The sequence below is a fragment of the Sinohyriopsis cumingii genome, chromosome 17, assembly GCF_028554795.1.
Source record: "Sinohyriopsis cumingii isolate HCF-2022 chromosome 17, ASM2855479v2, whole genome shotgun sequence".
Classification (NCBI taxonomy): Eukaryota; Metazoa; Mollusca; class Bivalvia; order Unionida; family Unionidae; genus Sinohyriopsis; species Sinohyriopsis cumingii.
In genome coordinates this window covers 103375817-103392248 of record NC_142977.1, presented here as the reverse complement: position 1 = coordinate 103392248, position 16432 = coordinate 103375817, and the positions used below count along the sequence as shown (strand labels likewise).

General features: G+C 34.7%; 1 protein-coding gene across 2 annotated transcripts in view; it reads right to left on the bottom strand.

Moving 5' to 3' along the window:
* The window catches only part of LOC149779586 (CCR4-NOT transcription complex subunit 1-like), a 28114-nt gene extending 11682 nt beyond the window's left edge, over positions 1 to 16432 (bottom strand). Inside the window, exons 1-9 of one of the 2 annotated variants that reach the window (XM_089940342.1) lie at positions 16011 to 16432; positions 10832 to 10943; positions 8195 to 8368; positions 7010 to 7155; positions 5929 to 6136; positions 5472 to 5539; positions 3356 to 3593; positions 2910 to 3146; positions 2159 to 2319 (exon numbers count right to left, since the gene is read on the bottom strand). In XM_089940342.1, the coding sequence (XP_089796468.1) occupies positions 2159 to 2319; positions 2910 to 3146; positions 3356 to 3593; positions 5472 to 5539; positions 5929 to 6136; positions 7010 to 7155; positions 8195 to 8368; positions 10832 to 10906 (1307 nt within the window). In that variant the 5' untranslated portion in view covers positions 10907 to 10943; positions 16011 to 16432. Of the gene's footprint in view, positions 1 to 2158; positions 2320 to 2909; positions 3147 to 3355; positions 3594 to 5471; positions 5540 to 5928; positions 6137 to 7009; positions 7156 to 8194; positions 8369 to 10831; positions 11054 to 16010 lie in introns of those variants that run through there. The other variant, XM_089940341.1, reaches the window with a different exon arrangement.

Here is a 16432-nt window from a genome sequence, read left to right as displayed (position 1 = left end):
AATATTATCTCCTGGGTGGTAACAAGGTCAGCCAAGGTCACAGTGACCTCACTGCCCAGCCCTAGGATTTGCGTGGCCCAAGACAGCCAAAGCAAAAAGCGGGGGTTTCAAGCACAAAAAAATGCATTGCAGAGTTGATTTACTGAAAGGACAGGGCCCAAAGTGGTTGCCTCATTCACCTTGCCCTAGGGCTAGGCCTGTCTCACTCATACTGAAATCTGTACAAGATACCGATGATATAAACCTATTTTCCAATTTTGATCAATATTGGATTAAGAACAGGCCTTGAGATTAGTGACACAGTGGGTGAAGGACACATAGCCATACCATAATCTAATGAGTTAAAATTTAATGTTTTCTCACAAAAGTGAACAATTTCCTATTAACTGGACAACTCTGAATATTCTCCCCTAGCACCCATAAATTTGGTTTTCCTCTAGATATCTGGCTTACAATCTGAAGATGGTCTTGGTTATCATGATGTTGGTAAATACCAATCTTTCACAGATAGGATCATTTATTTATGACAAAAGCAAAGATGAAGGATATTATCAGCATTACATTGATATAAATCACTCCAAAATACTGAACAAAATGGTGTTTGCATTGATGTCAATGTCAATCACAACTACAATGGTGATTGCTTCAATGTTAATCACTGCAAAAAGCAAACTGAAATGATGACCTTTGCAATGATGTCAATCACTTCAAAAAGTCATCTGAAATGATGGTGTTTGCACTGATGTCAATTACTTCAAAGTAAATCTGAAACGATGGTGTTTGCCATCGAAATTGACTGTACTGATGTCAATCACTTCAAACAGCCATCTGAAATGACTGTACTGATGTCAATCACTTCAAACAGCCATCTAAATGGACTGTACTGATGTCAATCACTTCAAACAGCCATCTGAAATGACTGTACTGATGTCAATCACTTCAAATAGCCATCTGAAATGACTGTACTGATGTCAATCACTTCAAATAGCCATCTGAAATGACTGTACTGATGTCAATCACTTCAAACAGACATCTGAAATGACTGTACTGATGTCAATCACTTCAAACAGCCATCTGAAATGACTGTACTGATGTCAATCACTTCAAACAGCCATCTGAAATGACTGTACTGATGTCAATCACTTCAAATAGCCATCTGAAATGACTGTACTGATGTCAATCACTTCACACAGCCATCTGAAGTGACTGTACTGATGTCAATCACTTCAAACAGATATCTGAAATGACTGTACTGATGTCAATCACTTCAAACAGCCATCTGAAATGACTGTACTGATGTCAATCACTTCAAACAGCCATCTGAAATGACTGTACTGATGTCAATCACTTCAAACAGCCATCTGAAATGACTGTACTGATGTCAATCACTTCAAACAGCCATCTGAAATGACTGTACTGATGTCAATCACTTCAAACAGCCATCTAAATGACTGTACTGATGTCAATCACTTCAAACAGCCATCTGAAGTGACTGTACTGATGTCAATCACTTCAAATAGCCATCTGAAATGACTGTACTGATGTCAATCACTTCAAACAGCCATCTAAAATGACTGTACTGATGTCAATCACTTCAAACAGCCATCTAAAATGACTGTACTGATGTCAATCACTTCAAACAGCCATCTAAAATGACTGTACTGATGTCAATCACTTCAAACAGCCACCTGAAATGACTGTACTGATGTCAATCACTTCAAACAGTCATCTGAAATGACTGTACTGATGTCAATCACTTCAAACAGCCATCTGAAATGACTGTACTGATGTCAATCACTTCAAACAGATATCTGAAATGACTGTACTGATGTCAATTACTTCAAACAGCCATCTGAAATGACTGTACTGATGTCAATCACTTCAAACAGCCATCTAAATGACTGTTTGCAGTAATGATAATCTCTTCAAATGGCCATCTGTAATTAAGGTGTTTGCATTTATGTTAACTGATTTGCATTAATTTTGATGGAAAACATGGCTTGACAACTTTTAATTAAAAAATTAAATAACCTTCCTGCAATTAATCAAATGCAGCAATAATTCCAAAGTGGTGGCAGACAGTAACAGAATCTATGCAGTCATATTTGATGAAAAATAAATTGACAATCTGACAAGAATTAAAAACAGAAACACAAACCAGAAGGTAGTAAGCACTTGTAACTTGTTTTCAAGGAGAGGCTCTGCAGCATTGAGTTCAATGAAAAGCCTAATGAAAATTCTGTGGTATGGAAGCTGATGGAATGCTGTCTGGATGACCTCATGATCTCGTAGTAACACTCCAGCAACAATACCTAGCACCTGGAAACAAGTTTAAAAATATAAATGCCTAGTTTGTTTTGGGGTGAAGCAAATACTTGGTTCTGTACAAGTCAAGATAAAGTTTCAATGCATCAGCTCAATAGTAACTCAGGACAAGTAAAGAACAGTCGGGTTTTTTTCAACTGTAATTAAAAATGTTCCCTCTTGGCAGACTTAAATCAAAATCATGAAGAAAGTAAACTGACAATGGAGCCGTCTTGTCTAAAACATAACAATTACTGTTTTGATACTGGTTGGTAGGTGTTTATTGGAAGAACTGTCAAGAAACTTATTCTTAAAAGTTTACCAGGATAATGCCCAAGCAAATATTAAAACAGCATCTTTCCTTATACAAAATTACACCACTCCTAACTTTACAGAAGCCTCTGCCCTGCAGAAATAGCATGATTCAGTTGAGCACAACTGCTTATAGCTCAAACCTTATCCTAAAATGTACAATGAGCTGTTGCATTTTCCTTGCAAAGGTAATCTCTTTTCTTAAAAAATATATGAAAATTATTAAAAGTGGTTGAGTCATGCATCATCCCTATGTAACAAGTATGTTTAATTATAATCACCCAAAGCTGTACCTTATTTAGCAGACTGATCTTGGTAGCAGTGTTTGCAACGCCTCCCACGTGTTTGACCAGCAGAGCTAGCAGATGGGCATAAGCATCCCATGTAATGAAACATTCAGTCACGATGTTAATGGAGCTTAGGAACTGTTGACATACTGCACTGTTGCCAAGGTCTACACACATCTCTGTACACAGACGAAAAAAGCGGGTAATCAGGTCATCTGTCTGTAGTATGCAAAGCTGATCTGCCTGAAAAAATGCACAAATAGAGAGGATCGTTAAAAAGATTTATTAGAGATCTAAAAATGAGTTTGAATATAAAGTGATAGTGAAAATCCCACAAGCAGGAAAATTCAAAATCACTAAATTTCACAAAACATTAATCGTTCACAAAATATATGGATTCCATTTTCAAAACGAATTGCTAATGTTCAAAATATCGACTTTATATACTGTACCTGTCGCATGAATGCTGCAAAAGCCAGGCTACTTTCTCTGTCAGCAGTTAGCAACAGGAGCATGTTTACCCATTCCGACAGCAGGAATCTTGTCTTTCTATGCAGCCCTGGGGGGTCATCTATCATGAGAGCCTGGGAAATACTGGATTGGATAATGGCAGTGGGGTCTCCATGTACTTCATCCAGCACACCAAATTTCCCATCGGTTTGGTGCAGGTTTTCTATCAGTGTTGTAAGGCTGCAAGGAGAACAAAGATATTTTCTTATTAGTTAGAAATGGGAATGTGATGAAGACTGATTGAATGATTCTTACAATATCAAGCAATATTACATGTTTTGAAAAGGAATATTGTAATTGTGCTGTCAAGTCTTTTATTCATCAAAAAGAATAAATGAAGCAAAATGAAAAAATGGACATCAAAACATGATTTTATCTGCTATCACTTTACTTTTATTCAGACTGATTTCACCAATGAACTCTTTGTGCTTAAAGAATACAAGCAACACTAAAAATATCATCTGCAACTTAAGCTGCATGCATGTATTGAAAAGTTATTAAAGATATTGGATCTGAAAGACTTGGATCGCAAAGTTCAAAGAGTTCTTTCCCTTAACAACTGATAACATATTCAAATAAGAGTACCACAAGTGTATAGTACAGGTGAAGCTTGATGTCACAGATGTGCTCCTGAATTAATGCTGGAAATGAAGTTATCTTCCCACAGACTACTTGTAAAGTAAGGAAGTTCTTGGGCAAATTATAAGTTTTCATGTAAAGATTGAATATGTATAATTTTGAAACAAATTAATACATATAAGACATACCTGAGCTCAGTGTAAGTCATAGAACATGGTGCCAGCAATCGCATTAAAATGAGCAGTGGTGAAAATTTAATATTCTAGATTATCAATGACATTAAATTAAAATGCTTAAATTAAAACGCTTAAATCCAATTTGCGTAATGAGTGCCATATGTATATGCAGCCAAGCCAACAAAAACATACCTTTCAATAATCTTATCTTCACTAGAGACCAGTCATCTTTGTATGAACGTGAAAGGTGTCTGATATGATAAGACAGTTATAGACAGAACTTTCAATAAAGCTATGTTTAAATATATTAGTATCAATATCTCTACCTGATGGGAGACAAATATCATCTGTACGCTATCTACCCAAATGTATGGAGACCACACCATTGCTTGTGATGTCAGCCTAGGCAAGAAATATTCGTACCAAGTGTAATCAAAATTGGCAAGGCCGATCAGAAAACATTGAAAATTGGTTTCTCATATGCTTGCTATGAAAGCCACAATAGAAAGAGGTTTGATGCATCATATCCTAGGAACACTCCTACCAACATTAATAGAGAAGTAGAGTTGTTGCTAATGAAGCCATACATTTCTTGGGGATACACATTAGCTTGGTTTGTTGCGAGGAATATTTCTACCAAGAATGACCACAACTAGCTTACGTGTTCTGGAAAAGATATTTTCCATGTGACTGCTATGGATGCCACACCACTGCTAAAATACCACATGAGTCACAAAGATACACAATGTCCAAACAATATTTAAATGAGGTTACATCTGAAATTTTACTGAATTGTTCTAGAAAAGTTGAAAACAGATTTCTTACCTGGTTGCTAAGGAAACTACATCATGACTAAAAGAGACATACAAAGCCATGTCCCAACATTGTAACCAAGACGGTTTTTCTGTTCTGAGTGAAAATAGTTTCTCCATGTGGATATGGAAGCCATACCATTTCTAAGGGAGCCACCACAGAACAAAATTTAAATATTCTTGCCAATTTTAGCTGGCTCTGCCACTTAAATACATACACATGTAAAAGAAGCTACAATGTTGGTATGGAAGCTGTTCAGAAAATAATTTATAAAGAGTATGGGGTAGAAAACAAGCCAGCCAAGTTTTATCAAAATATAAAAAGATGTTTTCCATAGGTTTTGGAATTCATGCAAGTATTAGAAGTCACAGAACAATACCAAACGCTCTCATAACCAGGTGAAAAAATCATAATAGTGTTGTGAAAGTAGAAACCTCTGATGTTGGCATCCAAACGATTGTATAGTAGAAAAGTAAGGAGGCACACTTACCCGTCTGGTTCTTGAATTGGGTTTGCAGTGATCAGTGTCAGGGCTTTAATAGTGGAACTTAGATCAATCTGAAATTAAGACAAGCAGACATATGAGCATGTATTTACTCTTTGATTCAAAACCTTAGCTGTTGGAAGTAAAGTCAATGAAGTACACGTATAAGGCAAACTTACATGATTTTACAATTTTGTCCTTGAAGGGGATTATAATTAAGACTTTGTGGTTGTTCCCGTAAGAAAGCAAAGATTATACCTCCAGATAAACCTACTCACAACATAAGGTAAATTTAAATATAAATCATTATCATTTTATTTCATGTATTTTATATCTATTCAGAAGCTTATTCACAATTTTCAACACCAGTTAGGAAACAAAAATTGGAACACACTGGAAGACTACATTCAATGACTAGAAATTTACAGTATATTCTCAATGTATGGTAACTGTTCTAGCTTACCACACTGACAAAACTTTCTATTCCCCTGTCGATGCAGTAGCACTGTACAAGTTTCATGGCAAAACTGACTGCCATGTTATTCGAGCCTTCTTCCATCAGCTGCACAAGTCCCATGTCAAACTGTGCCATGTTAATCAGGCTACAGCTGACCAGCAGATCAACTAGCTTCAAGTTGTATTTATTGTCTCCATGATGTTGTAGCACACATCTATATATAGGAAACAGAAAGACATATAAACTGTACATTATGGTTACAATTCTTCAAATGAATTTCTATGCATGTTATCAAAATCATTGTCGTAATTTTTCCCTTTTATATTTTTGGCAAAATATTAAAACTAGAAACATTTGGTTTTATTCTTCCATATATGAGCAGTCCAAAGATCCCACTGCTCCACTAAGCTTTTCTAAGAACTGGAAAATGTGCTGGTTTGTTTACATTCCAAACTACTCTTTGGTTTAAAATGTTAGGTACTCCCAAGTAACAACTGAGTTACAGAGTATAAATGAATGAATCAGTTTGTACATTTTATTATATTCTTCAGGGCATTGTCTTTAAAATAATGCAATGAGTGCACACTACCGAGGAGGCATTTGGCAAATGTACAGTAGAAAATAATTCAGTCTGCAATTCTGTGATATCCTATGTACGGGTAAGTAGTCATCTACATAAGGTTTTCATATCCAGGGATTTGTTTTTAACCTCAAATACTAACTACATAAGGTTGACATTTTAACATCACATATCTTTTGGCCTAACATCAGAACCATTAAAAGTAGAAATGATATGGAATTAAAATTGGAAAATTTATAAAAACACTTACTATGCTTCCAGTCTTATAAAAACATATAAATATAAATATTAACTCAAACAATACAAAACATTAAAGAGGCTTTTAACAATTTCTTACATAAGAATGGAATGCTAAATGTATCTTTTTTCAAATTTGGGCTTTTCTAGAAATCAAATGTACGGTAAAACTGATGCATGGTACATGTATGGATTCTAACCCTTTCTTCACAATTAAATTTCTGGATAGTGCAGACAATGTGGAATGCACATGTAAGTAAGTCAACTAACCTTGTGACCTCTCTTCTGGTCCAATGAGGTCCACATATTTGCATGTTTTGCAGCCCTTTTAGCACAAGCAAGTGACAACCTCTGTAGCGCTTAAACAATGCAACATCTGCCATCACAGTGTTGTTGCTCAGAAACCCTGTCACTGCCTGGAATAAAAACAGCAATCCTTTATATGCACACGTTTTCATCCAGAAATTCCACTGCTTTACAAGGACATAAATCAGGTGGGAATTAATTTGGGATACCATTGGTTAAGGTATGTAGAGACTACATCCTTTCACTGCATACTGGTCAATTTGGTTAAGTCTAATACGTAAAAACAGCCCAATGTGACCTTGACCTTGAGACATGCGTAGCAACATATTATTGTATGCCCCATGTCAAGCTGATTACTATGACAATTAAGGGCAGTATGAAAAAGTACAATCAAATCCAAAAGACCATCTGCTCAAAATGTAAAACATTTCACCACAAAAGCTGACATTGGACAGAATGAAAGCTGACCTTGTCTCAGGATATCTATCACCCGTTCCTTGTCCCAATTTCCTAGTTAGAAGCACATGAGTTTCAACACTGTATTATACATGTAACCAACAACCCTTCAAAATGATGTCAACTGTATGTCAACAAGAACAATCTTGTTGGAATGAAAGTAAGTTTTTATTATTGTCAAATCAAAATTAATGAATTGGTGAGAAAAATATATAGAGTAGAGGATGGCAGAGATTACCAGAGATAAATTATGTAACCCCTTGACTGTGGTTTACTTGTTTTGGTGGCAACTCCCAAATAGATTTTGTTGCAGGCAAGACAAAAGCAAGAAAAAAGTAAAGGCAATAGTCCATTCAATCTACTTCTTACCAAGGCACCCAAAAAATCTATCCAAAGATTATATATTTTTATTGTAGCATAGCAAATGAGGCACCACCCATATTTTAAATTGTATGCACTAAAAAAAAATTATACAATGTTTTATCTTGATTTATTTAAAAATCTAACTAATGTTGATAAAAATTAATACAACTGGGAGATAAACTTCTTACTGACCAATACATCCTCCCAGATATCCTACACCAACTAGTGGTCATTATCTAAATTAAAAAAATGAGCAATAAAAATGGCTCCAAGGGTAACTACATATTATGAACACACAATAAAAACAAATTTCCTCTCTGTTCTACATACATTTTGTATAAGCAATACAACAGCCCCAGGTTCTGGACAGTTCCTGGCATTTTTGACATGCTCAAGAATGGTGTGAAGCTGTCTGGACATTTGGTCTGTTCCAGGGAAATTCCCTATCTGCAGCATGCACTGTCTGATCTCAGCTGCAATCCAGTCAAAAATCTGCATCATTCGCTGAAAGAAAATATGATCTTTCAGCACTAAAAAAATACTTAATGAAAACCATATTTAATGTTGATCATACAATGTATGCTGTATACTCATTGTCGTCATTGTGGCATGCTGCCTTTGGTTGCAAAATATCATCATGGAGTGGAAAATACAAAAATAAAGGGATCTCACTAACTAGGTAACATATGTTCTGCAACTGGGTATTGAACCCTGGATCAAATGTTATCAAGCATGTTGTGTTCTCACTGCTCTACACAAGGCACAATAGTCACTATTACATTTTATTACCCGTGCCCAAAAAATCTGATAGCTGATGCCACGGGTCCATCCTGTATTCTAAGTGAGGAATTCATCGGGCTTGTTGAAAAAATCCAATTTACCTGAGAAGAGGTCAGGTATAAATCACCATTGCATGGTTTAGTTAACTGGCTTGTGTAGTGCATCTGAAGACTGCAGTAGGTGAGCCCACTGTGCTAATTTGCGTAGGTAACAACCCAATATAGGTAACCAAACAAATACTCAATGCCTATAGACATACAAAAATTATTACATATGACTGCCTTGAATGAATGCTTAAGCCATCTGTATTGAAGATTATTGACAAGCTTGTGAACAGCATCAAATAGTATTTTGAAGATGAATTTTACCCCAATGAAAAGCATGTTTATTTCAGTTGTCAGAATAGTGTTCATGTGTGATTAATTTTTTAAGGCAATTTAGGAAGCAAAGAAAGCAAAAATAAATGCAAGAGCTCTGGTAGACTGAGTTTACTTTGTGAAGCATGCCAATCAAAAAAAATGGGGGACGTTTAATTCTTGGCACATATGGCAAACAACCTATTGAGAAACGTCATTTCTGTCGAAATAGGAGATCATCTATATGTAACATAAACAACAATTGACCATTCAAATTACTTAAATGACATGTGCTTTTCAGAATGATTTTAGCCATGAAAGAGACTGACCACATGCTTCCTTTTGGCAAAGTTAATTCATGTTGATAAAGTGTTACCACCCATAATGGATTGAGGTGTTTAATTGTAGCCCAGGCTTGTGGAATTGTAGTCAGGGCTTATGATATTTTTATAGTCACCAACCCTGGGCCTGTGTAAATATCTTTGAGCACTGACAATTTAACTGGTACAATATTTACAAAATATTCATAAAACATGGAGGGGGGGGGGGCAATAATAAGTCTTTTAGCAGTTACCCAACAATAAATTTGAGTAAAACATGTTAATGCACAAAAGATCAATAGGCCAAAGTGTGTCTGACATCATTTACCTGGCTGATCACAATCATCAAATGCAATAGTTTACTATCACTCTTGGTCAGTAGGATGCTTGTGTAGAAATTTAAATACCCAACCAGTGTTGCTCACTAGATTGTGTCCCTGAAATTCTGTGCAAGTGGCATTTTCGGAACCAAATGAATTATACTTGTCTGCTTTATCATTCCATATAAAAATATAATAGACAACTCTTGAATTATTTTATTCTCTGCTGAGGCTTTCATAAGGTTTTCTGTTGAATGTAGTAACATTTTTCAACAGTGAGCAAGTCTCCAGAAACAATATTAAAAAAAACATTAATGACTTTTTGATTGCCATGCTAGCACACCAGTTAGATACAATCCCCACACTGAAAAGTGAAAAACATGACACAATTCCCACTCCATCTAAGTGTAGCCCATTTTAAACTTTTCAAACCAGCACAAATATAAATCTTTGTACGTTGGCTTGGGCCCTTTGAAGCTTGGTTTTAAATGTTAGATCTTAGCAGACGATTAAGATGCCTAATGATCCTTTTGGTCTAAAGACTATTTGCATGAGCATTTGATTTGTCACCTTGCTATCATAATCATCAATACACACTTTTAATCCATTGCAATAAATCCTTTTGCAATGTACTTCAATTTATATCATAGAATGTATATAGAAAAATGCTGCCAAGATTTTTCTTGTCAAAGAAATACAAACTCCCATGTTAATAATCATCACATAATAAGCTGCATTACAGGGTATGTGAAAATACTCAAACATTAATGATCTGTGTCTTTTTTACTCTTAATTATAAGTACTTCAAATCTAGGCAATATTTTTATTGTATAAACATGAAATTCCAGTTAAATTAAATGTGAGTTACATTAATGATTTGCTCCACATCCTTTTTCCCTCGTGTGTAAGTACTTCAAATCTAGGCCATGATTTTACTGCAAAAAACATGAAATTTCATAATTAAATTCAACAGTGATATTCAATTTTTTCCCATCCTGTTTCAAAACAGACCAGCATATTTTATTAAAAACACTAGTGGATGGGATTTTGTCCCATTTATCATTTTTTTTGGTAGGGGGGTTTGTAACTCAACCATCCATCCAGGCTAACAAGCTTCCTGATGACCTGCAACAAGTGAAGAAGGACCTGGATTGATTCATGTACCTGTACAGAGGAAACTGGGTCACTTACCTGTTGCCTTGGATTCCTGGTGGTAGTGCGGAATCTGTGACTCGAAAAATCCTGTGATGCTGCGGATAAATACATTGTACACTGCAATCTGCTGAGGGGCCACACCACCAACCTTAATAAATATGAAACCATGATCATTTAAGTTCCAAGATAGTAAACATGCCAGATGTTCCCAGTGATGTTTTAAATAAAGCTATTACTCAGTGATGTTCATTCAGTAGAAACAAGAAGCAAATTAATTTTATACATATTGCCAGTACTCTTAAGAAATGTGTTATAAACCTCAACAGGAGTTATCAAAAGACAGTTTGGCTTGGCTGAACATTAACAATGGATTAAAACCAACTTGTACCAATTTCTACAGAAATTCTTGCTTGCTTGGCAATGATTTTTTAAAATATATTTTTACAAAAATATTGGCTTTGTATCATAGAAGCCTGCTGACAGCATTGCTTGCCTTATGGGAAACAATTACCTAGATATTTCAAAATGAAACATTTGCAAATAATGTATATTAATAATAACCTGCAACTTTCAGCATTTTACTGATCATGTGATGATGAATGTAGTTCTCAAATTAAATATAATTTGAACCTGCAGTTGAATCTGTGCAAACTTTTCATTTATAGCACTTATTTGTATTTTTCTGTATGTTAATACAGAAATTAACTCTTTTCTTTATGTTTGTCAATATTAATTTCATTATAAAGTGGCATTAGTTATATTATTTGTGTATGCATGTTTATCAACTACCTTCTAACCAAGTGGTTTAATGGATTCTGGCTCATAGCAGAGATGGCCCATGATTGATATAATAGTAATGTGAACATAATGTTCACGGCCTAAATGCCCACTGTGCAAAATAGACCCCTTTTCAAAAAAACACACAATACTACAATGTAAGAAAACGGAAGACAGTAGAAAAGATTTAATAACTGAAATACAAAGAAACGATACATATAAACCACAGAATCTACTGTATTTAGATGGGAACTTTAGCAAACAAACACTCTACAAGATAACAGGCTATATAGTCACTACAATGAAAGCATGTGGCCAAGTCATAATTATAGACAAATAGGAGCCCCCATGAGGAAAGTATGGATAAGGACATTATGGGGCTATGTCACATGGCGCTACGCGAAGTGAACAGGCCCATAAAAGAGTCTGGAAAAGAAACCCCCATGAGATAGGCAAAACAAACAAAATAACCCTTGATTACCCATCTAAAACACTTAATATATAATCTGTCTACTACTAACAATAGCGCAGCTCTTTACTTGCTACAATCCTGAAGGATATATATTGACAAAATTTTTCGGTCTTTTCCATAAGGTATAAATAGACCTGCTCCAGGGGGGAGACATACAAAAAATAAAAAAATGTGTGAACCCCTCCTGGAGAACAGTCTTATCATCTTAGATGAGAGGTGATTTTAATGCACACATATAAACCCATAAGGTTTCAAAAACTTAGATCAAAACATCACCACTCGCCAAAATTCCAAATTTTAAATATATACTCCCGTTGTAATCATAAACACGGGAATTGTTAAGACAACTGGGCTTATGATATAGATTTGATATAGAATGCTGTCCCTACAAGAACACAAATATAGCAATCATAACACATAGCACACGCACATAGCAAACACGGGACTTAGGGGACCCTAGCAAGGTCACAAAATTTACTAGGGAAGGAAATCCGAGAGGGTAATAGAAATCACTCTCGGAAGAACAACCCTTTAGACACACTAGGGAATGGTACAAATACCCTGATCCTAGTTTTTCTCTTCAAAATAACTCAAAAACAACATAGCAACACATCTGGGGGAAACAAAAATACATAAAACAATTTAGGTTTCTACTAGGATAGGTGGGGGCATCTACCTGGTGCCCCCCCTCCCAAAAAAAATGGTCACTTAAGAACTACTAAGAAGCACTAAGAACTACTAAGGGGCACTAAGAATTACTAAGGAGCACTAAAAATTACTAAGAAGCACTAAGAACTACTAAGGAGCACTAAGAAGTACTAAGAAGCACTAAGAACTACTAAGGAGCACTAAGAACTACTAAGGAGCACTAAGAACTACTAAGGAGCATCAAAACTACTAAGGGGCACTAAGAACTACTAAGGATCACTAAGAACTACTAAGAAGCACTAAGAACTACTAAGAAGCACTAAAAATTACTAAGGAGCACTAAGAACTACTAAGGAGCACTAAGAACTGCTAAGGAGCACTAAGAACTACTAAGAAGCACTAAGAACTGCTAAGGAGCACTAAGAACTACTAAGAAGCACTAAGAACTACTAAGGAGAATTAAGAATTACTAAGGAGCATTAAAACTACTAAGGAGCATTAAGAATTACTAAGGAGCATTAAAACTACTAAGGAGCATTAAAACTACTAAGGAGCATTAAAACTACTAAGGAGCACTAAGAACTACTAAGGAGCACTAAGAATTACTAAGGAGCATTAAAACTACTAAGGAAAATTAGGAATTACTAAGGAGCATTAAAACTACTAAGGAGCATTAAGAATTACTAAGGAGCACTAAGAACTACTAAGAAGCACTAAGAACTACTAAGAACTACTAAGGATCACTAAGAACTAATAAGGAGCACTAAGAACTAATAAGGAGCACTAAGAACTAATAAGGAGCACTAAGAACTACTAAGGAACATTAAGAATTACTAAGAAGCACTAAGAACTACTAAGAAGCACTAAGACTTACTAAGAAGCACTAAGAACTACTAAGAAGCACTAAGAATTACTAAGAAGCACTAAGAACTACTAAGAAGCACTAAGAAGTACTAAGAAGCACTAAGAACTACTAAGGAGTACTAAGAATTACTAAGAAGCACTAAGAATTACTAAGAAGTACTAAGAACTACTGAGAAGTACTAAGAACTACTAAGGAGCACTAAGAACTACTAAGAAGTACTAAGAACTACTAAGAAGCACTAAGAACTACTAAAGAGCACTAAGAACTACTAAGAAGCACTAAGAATTACTAAGAAGCACTAAGAATTACTAAGAACTACTAAGAAGCACTAAGAACTACTAAGGAGCACTAAGAAGTACTAAGAAGCACTAAGAACTACTAAGGAGTACTAAGAATTACTAAGGAGCACTAAGAATTACTAAGGAGCACTAAGAACTACTAAGGAGCACTAGGAGGCTCTAAGTGCTAGAAATTTTACAGTCACTAAGAACATTGAAAAGCATTAAACTACCCAAGAATACATAAATACCAAAATAAATTGATAAATATTGTTTACATGGACCGTAACAGATACAAACATAATTTGAGCATCAGGAAACAAGGCCTCGTTTTTGAATAAGAAGCATCAAATTAAGAAAAAGAAAGGAACAGAAATAAACATGAAATGGGAATAAAAAGAACAAAGAAAAGATTCAACAACAAAAACAGGAAAAGAATCAGGTATAATGTAGAATTGTATACAACGGGGAATAAAAGTGTTATGAAAGAACTTTTTTCAAACTGTGCAAATAGTAATATAATTTGGCAAGACTTTCCATATTTGTAGCACAATCTGTTTCCTTTATTCCTTTTTCTGCATCATTTTACTCTCCTTACAAAGAAAAAGCATGTATTTACTTTTGGACAGCATTAAGAACTACTAAGAACTCTAGAAAGCATTAAGTTTTCAAAATTGACACTAAAATCTGTTTGCAAAGTTAAAAATATACATAGTATAATAATAAACCTCTCCTGAACACAGTTATCATGGTGACTGCCTCTTATTTTCATGTGTATTTTCTTCCCTACTGATAAGAACAAAAAACATTATCCTTTCTACCATTTGGTACTGATTCAGACGTGGTATATCAGTGCTAAGAATACCATATAGTATGCATCATGTCAATATTTTAATAAGAGAATTTAGTTGCTGATAAATACCCATAAGAATCACTATCATATTTATGAAATCATGTCTCAAGACAGTCTATGCAAGTTTAATGTTTACTTTAAACCATATATTAACTTTTTGCCTGAACACCATTTCCCCTGTGGACGTTAAGAAGGAATCAGTTCTCAGTGCAAGGATCACAAATTTAATAGCACAATAGCTAGAATATTTGCTTTTAGTTTAAATTTACTTTTGAAACTGAAATTAAAGTGTTTGGTCAAATATGTCGATTAAGTGAAATAGGATTTTCTTCTTGTAGGTGTTGTTAAATAGTAGAGTTGTTGATGATGGATAATTTTGAACTTGGAAAACGATGCACAGCAACAGACATACAGTAGACTCTTACAAGAGAGTCAATTATATTTAAGTTATTCATGTTCTGTTTTACTGCTGCTTCTTCTGGTGGTGATGATGCTGTTGTTGATAATGATAATGGTGATGATTATGGTGATTAATTATTTTATATTCACAGAATAGCAAGCATACATTTACTCCTAGAGCATAGCCCTGACAGGGTTGTCTATCTGATACTTTACGACTCATTTTAACAATATTTATCGATTTATTGTATTATCCTTTGTGTTTTGGGGGTAATTTGATGCTTCACTATTTTTCTAGTTCCCATTGTTTAGCACATAGAGTCTCTAAGTGGTTCTTACTAGTTTTTAGTGGTGTTTACCAGGACCCCCTTGTTAATTTCAAAATGAGGTCTATAACACAATTCTATGACATCAAAAATATTTATGACATGCATGTACATATTAATCAAATGATATAAATGATTTCCTGAATGAATTGATGTCATAGCTGAGATGTACTGATTGTGTATGTCTATCAATTCTGGATAATCAAATGTGTTACTGACTTTAGTTACAAAAATTTAATTCTAGTTAACATTAATTACTATTATTTCAATCAAGGTGTACAACAAGGAGGCATTATAGGTCCCACTTATTAAAACATCATATACTTAAACGAAGACAAAAGTTCATCTGATCATTTTATGTTTTACATTTAAATTTTAATTTTCAGATCAAGGTACAAGTTTCAAGTCTGAAGACATAATATATGGGCCATGATACAATATAATGTATGGGCATGAAACAAATGTGACAAATTTGATTTAATTTTTAATCTGGTTTTGATCCCAATCAGCCAACAACTTGTATAATGAAATGGTTTTCTCAATATAACAGTTATAATCTTAGTACAAAGCAGCAAACAATAAAGTCAAAACACCTACCTCTAGTGTTTCCTTTCACTATGAAGCCAAAGATGAAAGTTTCATCCAAAATGCTGACCTGTAATAGTCCAACTGTTTGATACATGCAAGATGTAAACTCTTTTTATATCCCAAGTCTAATTATTAAACCTAACATAGGTATGACAAGTTTGAGTATTACTGGTGCCAGCTGAAGTCAATTACATCTGTTTTAAGAGCTTATCTACACACCTTGGGGCAAATATACAGGATGTCACTGAGACCCTCTTCCTGAGTACCCCAAGCTAAGAATTTGACAGGTATTGTGTTTTTTAATTGCAGCAAGGAGACTTGCTAAACAGATATGAGATCAAACACTCTGACACCAAAGGTATTTTTCCAAATTAAGTGATTTTAATCAAGATATTTGTGTAAGATGTAAGCTAAATATTATGGGATTAAAA